This window comes from Octodon degus, unplaced genomic scaffold, assembly GCF_000260255.1.
Source record: "Octodon degus isolate 3935 unplaced genomic scaffold, OctDeg1.0 scaffold00023, whole genome shotgun sequence".
NCBI lineage: Eukaryota > Metazoa > Chordata > Mammalia > Rodentia > Octodontidae > Octodon > Octodon degus.
This window is the reverse complement of record NW_004524599.1, coordinates 5,374,130-5,386,322: the sequence shown is the minus strand read 5'-3', so window position 1 is coordinate 5,386,322 and position 12,193 is coordinate 5,374,130. Positions and strand designations below refer to the sequence as shown.

General features: G+C 47.2%; 1 protein-coding gene across 2 annotated transcripts in view; it reads right to left on the bottom strand.

The window, feature by feature from the left end:
• Positions 1-5,758: 5,758 nt before the first annotated feature.
• Positions 5,759-12,193, bottom strand: part of Gfod1 (glucose-fructose oxidoreductase domain containing 1) — a 110,992-nt gene continuing 104,557 nt past the window's right edge. For both annotated transcript variants that reach the window (XM_004628351.2, XM_023712120.1), the window contains exon 2: positions 5,759-11,895. In XM_004628351.2, coding sequence (XP_004628408.1) covers positions 10,976-11,895 — 920 coding nt within the window. In that variant the 3' untranslated portion in view covers positions 5,759-10,975. The remainder of the gene's footprint in view (positions 11,896-12,193) is intronic.

The following is a 12,193-nucleotide window of genomic DNA, read 5'->3' as shown; positions in this document are numbered from 1 at the left end:
TCTTTCTTTTTTTATGGGGGATCAAACTCAGGACCTTGCACTTGCCAGGTACATCCTTATGCCCTTTGCTACCCACCTAGTCCTATATTTTGTTCCTTTCTTTCCTTTCTTGTTATGGTTTAGTGATTTTTTCCATATTGATAAAGTTTAATTTTCTTCTCTTTTAATTCACTAGAATTTTAATGTGAATTTTTCAATAAAGTCATTAAAAATAAGTCCAGTCTTATGTGTTCCTGTAAGAAAATGTTTCAAAACTTCTTATTTTAAAAAATGCAATGTCATTAGAAAATGAAATGAGAGTTTGGGACGGAAGGGATTTTAACTTTCATCATATAATTTTAATACAATTGGGGTGTTTTAATAGACTTCTGTGGTGTTTGCATTTCCAAAGTTGCCACTACCCACCTTTAGTCACAGTTTAGTCTCCTCACTGAGTAATAATTAGAGCTGGGATTAATTTTCTGCAGGAAAATTGACTTAGGGGGTGTCATGGAGTGCCAAGGACTGCTTACATCGAGCTGGTCCTGTGATGTACCTCTAGCCTGGGAAACACAATTTGGGAGCAAGATCTTACAGACAACTTCAAATACCCAGAGGGATCATGTATGTCAGAGAATCCTTTAAACTACTTGTGTTATTACTCAAATCATACTCAATAAGTTTGGGAAAACTGCGATGAGGAATAAGACGCGAGCAAAGGCATTTCTGCAACATTTGGCAGTTCTGAGCTTTTCTTGATGGTATGTCTACTCTCAGCAACCCAAGGAACTAATGATCCTGCTGGGAACACCGGCTCCTTTCTCTCCTCAAAAAGGTTTTTTAATGTATAAAACAATGTGTATGATTATAACAGAATAAATTATATTGCCATAGAGTCACTCAGATCTTAAAACAATTATTGATAGGGCAATGTATGAGATTTTTTAAAATACAAATAGTAAAAAAAAATACAAACAGTAAAAAAAAAGTATTAGAAAATACAAAATTTCATTAAGCAAAGTAGTAGGAATTCAACAATTGTTGCTGTATTGCATGATGTTAGCCTCAAATTAGTTGTTTGGGTTACCAGATATAAACCTGAAAAATTAGTTAAAAAAGGACACCAACAAAGTTGTAAGAAATTAAAAAAAAAAGCATTAACTGTTCCTTTTGAAAGACCAGCAGATATAGATATATAGATATAGATATATAATTTTTAATGGAAGCATTAAATCTGGTTGTGGCTTAGTGGATTCCATAATTTCAGAGAAGTGATGAGTGTAGAAGCTATTTCTTTTTTTTTTTTTTATGTATTCAGTACAGGGTCTATAGGGTCTCACTACACAGATGGGACTCATAGTGATCCTCTTGTTTTCAGCCTCCCAAGTGCTGGGATTGCTCCCTCACAGCATGCCCTGGGGGCAGGGCTGGCACGGCAGGCTGGGGAACTGAACCCCAGGCTCTGCATCTGCCTGAGCAGGTGCTTTAACCTGCTGAGCTATCTGGCCAGCCCTTGTGGATGCTGTTTCAAGATCCTTGCAAATCCAGCAATGAGATCTTCTGGTGATGCCCACAGATGCTGCTAATACCATTGTAATCTGGTGTCTGCCTTAAAGGTAATGAATGCATTAGAGAAAATCAAGATGCACCTTTTCCTTCATCTAATTCAGAGACTCCCCTGAATTCATGCTCCGGATCAGCAACCATTGGCTTCACTGAAGAATTAGGGAAGAGGAAAAGTTGGGAAGAGTCAAGGTAGGAAGAACAAAGGCTGGGAAAGAGTGAAATCCAGCATTAGGAGGAAAGGATGTCCCTGATTGCTTTCCCCATGTAAGGAGGAGGAAGTGGGTGGGCAGGGCACACAGGTGATGGTGGAAAGCCTTGACTGGATGGCTGTAGGGTGAATGAGTGGATGAGTGAAGGAAGAGGCAGTTGTGAGAGTATGGCAAAACCCAGATGTCACAGGCCACAAGAGAGAAGATCCAGCTAAAAGGTTCTGCGTGTCCAGAAAAGGCAAAATTGTTGGTTCCTGAATGGCGTTTGCAAGGGGCCTCAGAAGGGTAGGACAGAGTAAAAAGACAGATAACAAATCCACAAAGATGTTAGGCTTTGGAGATCTGCAAATAGGAAAAGCAGTAAGAAAGACAAGAGTTGAAGGTGAACTTGGGTGTTGGGGATGAGCTTAGTTAACACTGTGGCTGACACTGAAGCATTTCCTGTAAGTGCTGACAACACTTGATGCTTTCAAGTTCTTGTAAAAATTCCTCCCTCATTCCTTTTCATCTGCAGTCCTCTTCCTCCTCAAACAAGCTGTTCCTAGAACAGATTCAGGCCTGTCCGCCACATAGGGTGCATAGTTCAGATATGTCATGTGACCTTTTTTTTTTGCAACCTTCCATATCTTAAATGCATAGCTCTCTTGCCTTCCAGTTGTGTTTCTATCTCATCTGTCCTACCCTTGGCATGAATGACCCCTTCCGCTATGGTTTTCTTCATGTCAGAAGTCTGAACATCAGGTCCAGATTCCTCAGCCAGCACACTGAAGAGCTGGCCACACCTGCCAGCAGCTCTGAAGGCGTAAGATGAGAGAGGAGCTTTGATCTGGCTTTCTTTCCTTGGACTTCATTAGTTATTATGCCTGCCTGATCTTTATGGCTCGGAGTTTACTGTGATTCGCCCATTCCCAAGAAAACCTAGTATAATCTTTACCTATCTTAGACCTGATTAATACCCATTAATTTTATCGTAAGAGGGATTTTGGGGGTGTAGTTGAAGGCTGAACTTGAACCAGTGGGCTCCATTCATATGGTCCACATACATTGGCTGTAGCCACCTCAGCCATATTCTGGCTCCGCCTCCTTAGGGCACTCATGACCAGTGATGAACGGGTCATAATATAGATTGTAATTCTAGGACTGAGCCCATCAATGACCAAGAAATGAATTCACTGAAACCAGGCATGGTGGCACATGCTTGTAATTCCAACACTCTTGGCGGCTGAGGCTGAGGGAGGAGGGAAAGATGTCACAAGTCTGATCCCAAAATGAAAAACAAGAGCTGGAGATGTAGCTCAGTGCAGAGGCTCTGAGTTCAATCCCCAGTGTTAGAAGTGGGGGTGTAGGGAACAGCTGAATCTCCATATCTGCAGGCTCCACACCTGGAGGTATAAGTACACATTGAATATGTATATATATGAATTGCATAGCACTGAGTATATATTCTTCCCTGTCATTCCCTAAACATACAGAAGAGCAAATATTTACATATTATTTGCTTGGTATTATTATAAGTAGTCTAGGGATGGTTAAAGTATACAAGGGTATGTAAATTGTATGCAAATATTATAGTCTTTTATATAAGGAAGTTGAGCATCTTTGGATTTTGGTATCTATAGGGGTCTTGGAATCAATCCCCTTTGGAGACCAAGGGCTGATTGGGATTCCCCAGGAAAGACTCCTAAAAGTGACTTAGTCTTTCATTTGCACACATGGCTGAAGGGGACAACTTTGGTGGGATCCGAGTTGATCAGAATCTGTGTAATATTAGCAGATTTCTGTAATCCCCATGTCATGTTCGAGGGAGTCCAACAGTGAAGTAAGATACGGGGTTTATCTTGAAGAGCTGTGATTAAACCACAGAAATGCTACAACAGCAGTCGCAGCCCAAGTCACCCCTCAGGAATTTATTCTACAGATGCAGAGCCAGAGATAAGATTCAGAAAGGGGCCTGTACCTGAATGAACAAGGCGGAGAATTTTGAATGGTTTCAACTTGCACCAGCTTTTCAGTAGTTTTGGCTCAAGCAAGCTGCAGTGTGTCATCTGGGCCTGACTCGGCACCAGCTCTATGGCACGATGTGTCTTTCCCCTATTTGTTAGCTAGGCTTTTTGGACAACCTTCCAGCACGCTTGGGGCAAAGCTTCCAACATCCAGGCAAAGGCAGCTTGTCTGGGTTAGGCAAGAATAAGGCGACCATACACAAAAGAACAGCAGCCTCCTGCTTAGAGTGAGGCAAAGGTTTTGTATCTATACTGACTTTTGCCTATTTTATAGGTATGTGATTCATTCTCTAATAACTATAGCCATCCATTCATTTTAAAAGATGAATTGCTCAGACTTATCACAGCAGAAGCTAAAAGCCCAGGGATGAAAGAAGCCAGAGATGAAGGTGGAAAATGGTTTTGTGGCTGGGGGACAGGTGGGGAGACAGACAGGATTCATAGTTGACCACTAAGCACCTGAATGATCTGCTACACGACTGGGACTCTTTCAGGCAATAGGTGGAGCAGGGAAAGTAGTTGTTCATATCCTGAGATTTAATAGGAGGTAGTACAGGGGCCAGGGAGATGTCTCAGTAGAATAAATGTTTCCCTGGCAAGTGCAAGGGACTGAGTTCAATCCCTGGTTCCGGAAAAAAAAAAAAAGAGAGAGAGAGATAGTACAGGTTGAGTATCCCTCACCACAAATACTTGGAACTAATGGTGTGTCAGATTTTGGGGACTTGGGGACTTTGGAATATCTGTATATTGTTAAGCATTCCAGCTCTTAATACAGTCTACAATATTCTAAAATCCAAAGCTTCTTATACATTATATTGTCACTCGACAAGTTTTGCATTTTACAACATTTGGATTTCAAGCTAGGGATGCTAGATCCCCATAATCCCTGGTTTACAAAGCCAGACAAGGGCCTAAAATTGGCAGAAGCCAATATCACTAAGAAAATCCAAAAACCTATGAAGGAATGACTAGCTACTACACTGAAAATCTCTAAGTGCTTAGGAAATCTGAGACTTCCCTTGGGCGCTGCAGGGGGTCACTTTGCCAAGGAAACACAAGGACCAAGCGCTAGTGCCGGGACGCATCCCACCTGGCAGAGGGTGCGCTTGGCTTTGAAAGCCTCCTCTTCCTCAGCCTTGGTCAGAACTGCTGAGATGCCCTGGAGCATCACGAGGTGTGAGACCGGCGTGTGTGCGCACAGCGACAAGCTGCGCAGACACAGACGCAGACGCAGGGGTGCGGGGTGAAGTTAGGGGCTTGGCGGCTTTGATGCGTTCTAAATGACTCAACATCAGGACTTGCTGAAGAAGAAATGAATCCCGAGATGACAGGTTTTGTGGTATTCTCATTTTTAACTGTTTAAGTAAAAAGAAAGCGTGGCCCCAAAGACGCTCTCTTGTGCATTCTGACTGAGAAAGCGATAGAAAAGAAGGGGCCAGCCACCTGGGAGAGCGCCTGTGCCACGTTTCAAACTGCGCTAAACTCAGTTCACAGTGGCTGCCCTTAAGGCTGAAAACAAATGGGTGGAGATCCCTTTGTAAATAGGTAAGCGAACCTGGCAGCGAGGGTCTTTCAGAGCATGGTGTTACAATATTGAAAGAAGGGGGACTCTAAAATTTGTCCCCCCCGCCCCACTCCTAAAGCTAGCTATCGTTTTTGGATTAGCTTTACACACACACACACACACACACACACACACACACACACACACACACTGGAGAGGTCTTACATAAATCATCACCCCTGTTTTCACATTTCAAAAATGAGGATTTGAACCCATCGGCTCCAGTTCTCACGGCTAATGATTCCCAACTGGAAGCGGAAGGTCAGCGGGCTCCCCTCGGTCAGCTGCAGGGGTGCTGACCTGGGACAGCCTCCCTCGGCATGCGCTCACCTCAGATGCGCCCCTCAGTGCTCCCAGCCCTCACACTGGGCAGGTGCCTAAATTACGAGCCTTGTGCGTAGGAAACAAGAAACCACCGGCTTTGTACGTTCGTGGAAATCTTTATTTGCCACTTGTGTCCTTCTACCCCACCACCGCACTCTTCGGAAAGCAGCTGGAGGCCAGCCCAGGCCATCTGGCTGCGAGGGCGTCCCACACCCAGCCATCACACAGGTAACAAGGGCATCTGGCAGGAGCCAGGGCAGCAGAGCCCAAGCCCCTGGCGGACGCAGGAAGGCCACCTCCCACAGTAGTTTGGCCTTTAAAACACTAACAGCAGTTGCATTGTCCTTTGTTTTGTTTTGTTGCTTTAATAATAAAAAAAGAAAAACCAAAGCCTATAATTTATAAGCTATTTTTGCTATCTACATTATATATAAAATATAGACTCTTTATAACACACATCTTTTTCCCTTGATAAATTAACTCTTTAAAATATCTAGTATACATGCCTTGACTTTTTATATATGTTTGCTTTTTTATACATTTACATACATATATATACTCATGTTTGTAGACCACAATAAATATATACTGGACAAGGACAACCAAACTGATGCAATTTTGGTTAAAAAAAAAAAAAAAAAACCCAAACATATACACACAAAACAAATGAAAAGCACCAGGCAGCAAACAGAAAACTGTAATTGCAAGATACTTTTCCCTTCTGTGAACAAGGCACAGGGCAGCATAAAGGAACGGGTCAGGCCACAGCTTTGTCTCCCAACCTGGGATTCCGCTTGGCAAAACGAGTGAGTCGTTGTGTCTGCAAGGAGAAACCAAGGGACTCTGTGAGTAACTTAGCCCTTGTGTGGCTGCAGAGGACAGCAGGGAGTATTGGGAAGGGGAGAGGTAGGGACACAAGGCTCCACGGCTAATGTGCACTCCGTGCCCAGCGGGGCTCTGACTGTGGAGTGAAGCATCGAGCCGTTGCACTTAGTAGGTGCTTTGTCTCACTCTGTGCGTTGTTGGTATGTCCCCAGGGGATGGCCACATTTGAGGGTACTTGGTAGTGCAATTCTTCCAGAGCTGGAGCTGGAAGGAGACAGCCAGCCTCTTGGGAGGCCCTTCAAGGGCTCCAGCAATAGGGAGTACAATGTAGAGGAGAAAAGGGCCAATAGGCTAGGACCTTCACATCCTAGCTGTGATCACTTGGATACTGCACTGGCTTACAGGCCAGCCTTTGACAGGACCACTAAAACCATCCCTTTCAAAGAAGCACAAGGGAGAAGTGTGGGCACCCTGGACAATCCTTTGCCTCTATGTGTGGGGTGGGCCAGGCCAGTAGTGCCAGAAGACCAGGAGGCCTCTGGGACCTTCCTAGCCCTCTTCCCTTGCCCCAAAATGGAACCAGATTGTAGGCTTCTCATTAGCTGATTTTGTTTTCCAACAAGTTCCCCAATGTCATGACTTCCATCCTGTGAACTCCAGAGCTTTGACAGCCAGCGGGTGGAGTGTGACAAGCAGCGGGTAGCTGCTCACAGCCTACATTTGTATCCGGTCACAGGGAAGAGGGGCAATATACTTCAACCCAAAGCTGAACATCCGAATGTATGCCCCACCCTTGCCAAATAAAATACAAGTTAGAGACAAGGGGTAACACTACAGTCATGATGGAAAAGGGTAAACAACTAGCAAGTACATTCAAAACACAAGAGAGCTCCTGCAACAGCTCAGAGAAAACAGTCTGATGCACTTCTGATGCCTAAAACTAAATTCTCTACCAACGAGCCAAGGGACCTCCAGCCCAGTCACTCCCCTCTTGGAGTCTCCTGTCTCCACCTGAAAGCTCAGAAGCATGCAGCAGGTGGGCTGTAGAGCTGGGTTTCCTAACACAGAGGAAGTGAGCTGAGCTCAGGGCATCACCTATTCTTTCCGGGATCTAAAATTCAAGGACTGATGATAGCAGACTCTGAAATCCCTTCCCATACACCTGCATTTTCTTCAGCCTAGGTTATCATCAGCAGCTGATTTCCTCCTGTGCTCAGCAGCTAACTTGTAAACACAGGTCAAATCATTATTGCAGCTACCAGGCCAGATGAAGAGAGCAAGGACTGAAAGGGTTCAAACACAGAGCTGAAGTCCAAGTTGTGGCAAATGAACCTTCATAGCCCAACTCCCTGAGAAAAGGTTCTCCACTACACTTGGGCCCCTGCAGGTCCACAACCATCTATCACTCCAGTGCTTTGAAAATCTCCAACTTGGGGGTTTGCTTGGTCACCTACAATCAAAAATTGATGTAGAAAATCCATTTTAAAAGAAGCTGAGTGATAATTTCATTTGGGAAGGGGAAGAAAGAATTGACTACTTCTGTTTCCAGCTTTAGGAACCTACTGGCGGAGGCTGAGAGGTGCTGCCTGCTCAGTAGGAGGCTGTAGAGGTCCCATTACTCTTATTACAGCACTAACCCATTTGCCCTGGGGTTGGACATGGAGAGCTCTTCACACCAAAGCCACCAAAGCCCAAATTGTGTTGAAAGAAGAAAGTCTGTGGATTAAGTGAGCCTACTTCTGCTTGCCAGTCGTGCGACTCCGGCCAGGTTACTTTCTCCTGTGTCAAGAGCATGGCTGTCCCCAGCCCTCCAGCATCAGCTCATGGACCACACGAGCTCATGTGCTTGCATGTGTGCATATAGTGGGGAAGTCTTGGGGTTGGCCGGCCAGCCAAGACTGCTCCTGTGGAGTGCAGGTAACCCAACACAGTGGCGTTTGTGACTAGGTATGCTAAGGTACATGGAAGGCCTTCCACAGGGCCATTTTCCCAGGGAGGGGAAAAGTCTTAGGGAAACTGACAGTGGTCACAGACTCCGAACTTTCCAAATAAGCCTGCAACTTCCCAAACACTTGTGGATAACTCAGACAAAGCCCTGACCAATAGCAAAAGCAGCATCTACATAAAAACAGGCACAAGCTAGGCCAGGGGGACACAATACCATGCTGTGTCCACTGGGCCCTTGAAACATGGGAAAGTGAAAGGGGCTGGATTATTGCTGGGACTTAGTCTGAAGTCAAAGTTAGGGGTGACTCCCAAGTCCTCAAGTGTACTGGGCTTGAGACATTCTCCCTTTGGGGAGTGCTTACAGTTTCAGCCTCTGCTGCTCCTGGCCAAGGCTTTGCACATGGTAAGACAGGAGTAGTGAGAACACTAAAAAAAATCTCTTCCCCATTGCTGTCATTCTTCTGCTAGAAAAAAAATGAATGGCCTAGGTCCTAATTCTTCCTTGTTCCTACATCTACTTACTACATGCATTTCAGTAGCTAGAATTTGAGTACACTTACTAAAATTTTTTTCATGCTTCCTTTAAAGTCTATTCTTTTTATATCTCCCAGCCTTGAATGACAATTTTTGTTTCAGACACTGAATATGTATCACAGAGCCCTGAGGCCTTTGGGAATCACTCAAGTATCAGTGAGGCTCACAAACATAAAATTGAACCCCCAAGAATATCCGCCTTAGAAAAATGAGGCCTATGGGGTTAGCTACTTTCACTTCACCCAGACAAGTGATCACAGCACAACTGGAAATGCTGGCCATGACGTGTCCACCAACTAGGGGCCATGATGAGCCACGGAGAGTCTCAGCTGACTCACTCTGCTATGTAGCAGCAAGGCCAGGGCACACGAGTGAGCCATCCTTACTCCTTCATCCTAGACGATGAGTGAGCTCCCTTTGGTATTTGGAACATCCACGGTGTGCCTGTGAGTAGCCGGGGCTTTGACATGTGTGGACCCCGGGGTGGGGGTGTGGGGTTGGTGGGGGGATGGAGGATGCAACTGGTCGGCTGTGTGCCTTTAGGTGTTGCCATTTTGGATTAAGGCTAGGGGTGGGCTCCAGATCTTTCACATTCCCTCTAGTTCTACTGCTGGCTATCTGCGAAGAAGTCCAAACTCTACGCCAAAGACTACACTGTGACTTCGGTGAGTCTGTGAACGAAGGTTGTATGACTTATAAGGAACAGCACCCGCATCCAGCCTTGTCAAACAGCTTATGGGGCATGAAAAGTTAGAAATACAACACCTCAGTTTCAAAATGTACTTGACTTAGGCTTTCTTTCAACACCAGATCTGAATTTTAAATGATGCTGTCCATGCCCCTTCATGACAGGAAGCATCACAGCACGCATGCGTGTGTGTGTGCAGGCGACCAGGTATTCCTTTTGGCTCGGGCTTTCTGTCACTCATGAAATCTCTGTAAAGGGAAAAAGAAAACAACAGAGAGCAAGTACGAGAAATTTTTGCAACATTAGACTTCTTCCCCCTCTGAGATCCCTATACCTCCAATTTAGAAATCCTGAAAACTATGTTCCTCGCTGTCATTTTGCTTAGTATCTTTTCAGATGTTTTCAGGCACCCACATCCTGAGAGCCAGGGCTAAAGCAAATGAAAACCTCACCTCTTCTCAATTAGTGAAGGGAATTCGATTTGAGTGGAAGTGAAGGCTTCTCTTTTCCATCCACAAAGCTGGGTACAACTCCTAACTAGAGGTGGGTCATAAAGCCCGCTGCAAGTTTGAGAATTCACACTGGGACACAGAGGCCTATGGCTGTTCCCAGTACTAAAGGGCAGCAAATGAACTCTCGTAGCAAGACCCCCTTGCAGTGTGGCGTTGTCTGGGCTGCCTGGAGAGCGGGTAGTGATGACCACTGCTTCCTCTCTCCCACCCTTTCAGGGAAGCTCTTTGTGTTTGTCCCACTGAGGTCGAGCCCAGAGGGACAGTTCTTCTCTGCATCCCTGCATCGCTATGGTGACCTCACCTTGCAGCCTGTGGGAACCTGTGCTCTGGCAGCCGTGCTTGAGCTCCCTGATGGCAGCAGGTGAAGGGCCAAAGAGCCACCATCCCCAAACTGCACTTGGCTACCACCTCCTTTTCCTTCAGATACCTTAAGCAGAATAAAAAGCGGCTTCCTGGAACGTGCACCTCCTCCCTAGACCAACAGGCATGCTGGAGATATTGTGAGGCATGTTAGTGACATCAGCTTGCCTTCAGATACACACTTTGGCCTTCCAGGAGGCCAAGGGCCCGGGTGGATGAGGTAGGGAAGGAAGCAACCCCTCCTTGCTTCTCACAGTGCAGGGCAGCCAGGGCTGCTCGACCTCCTCCCTCTACTGCAAACACCCAGCAGGGCATCACAGGGATGGCAGGCCTTCCTGAATACTCCCGGGGTAGTGCTCAGTCCAGCAATACTGTCAGGGGTCCCTCACCCGGCTCGGGTCCCCCTTCTCAGATGACGTTTATTCACCCCCGCTATGCGTTTCCCCTATCCCCCCAGGTTCACGCTAGCAGTAGAGGGACATCCTGCTGCGGCGCATGGCCTCGCTGATCAGGTAGGCGGGGCTCAGCTCGGGCTCCTCCGTCATGATAGCGATGTTCTGCCACTCGCCAGTCTGGCTGGACCTCTTGATGGTGTCCACTACGCAGAGTGCATACAGGCAGTCGTCGAAGGTGGCGGCCATGGTGAGCGGCTGGCCGTCCCACGTGCGCCGGTCGTCCTGGTCCTGGAAGGCCTGTCGCACGGCCTGCATCATCTTCATGGTGCCGCGCAGGTAGGGAGCGGGGATGTCGCTGAAGGCCTTGGCGGGCAGCAGCGAGTTGCTCACGGGCGTGGCGTCCTGCAGCAGCAGCTCCTGCTCCGCCTCACTGTTGCGCTGCCCGTACAGGTCGGTGCCCACAGCCAGCAGGCGCCCGGCAGCGCCCACCACCGTCACGTCCTGCTTGAACTCGCCGGGCACGTTGAAGTTCAGGGTCACGGTGCAGCACACGCCGCCCTCCAGCACCATCTGGAAGGTGCAGAAGTCGTCGCTGGTGATCTGGCGGATGCCCTTGATGTGGTCCGTCTGCTTGACAAAGGTCTTGAGCAGCCCGTGCACCTTCACGGCCTTCTGGCCCGTGAGGAAGGTGAGCAGGTCGATGATGTAGGTGCCCACCGAGTGCAGCCCGCCTCCGCCCATCAGGTCGTCGCAGCTCCAGTTGTACTTCTTGCCCAGCAGGCTGCCGCCGTGCACCCGCACTTCGCACACCAGCAGCTCCCCCACGTAGCCCTCCTCGATCAGCTGCTTCATGCGCACGAAGGCGGGCAGGAAGCGCAGCACGTTGCCCATGATGCTCATGAGCTTGGGGTAGTAGTGGGCCGCCGACATCATGCGGAAGGCGTCCAGCGGCGTGGCCGTGCGGTCGCAGATGACGTTCTTGCCAATGCCTGCGGGGAGCAAGGACAGCGGGTCAGCGCGCGGGCGGGCGCTAGGGGGCGCTGCGGCGCGGGAGCGCGATCCCGGCCCCCTAGGTCAGTCGGACGTCTGCGCTAGGTACACACATTTATTACTGTTTAGCAGCACTTGGGAAACTTTCTAGTAAAAATTTCACATTTTTTCCTTATATAAAATAAATCATGCATACTACAATAGTACTCTAAATACTTAAGTAGAATGGACTTAATTATAACAGTAAATCATTTGTATTGACTTAAACAGTAAGGTTTACTTTAATATACTTATAGT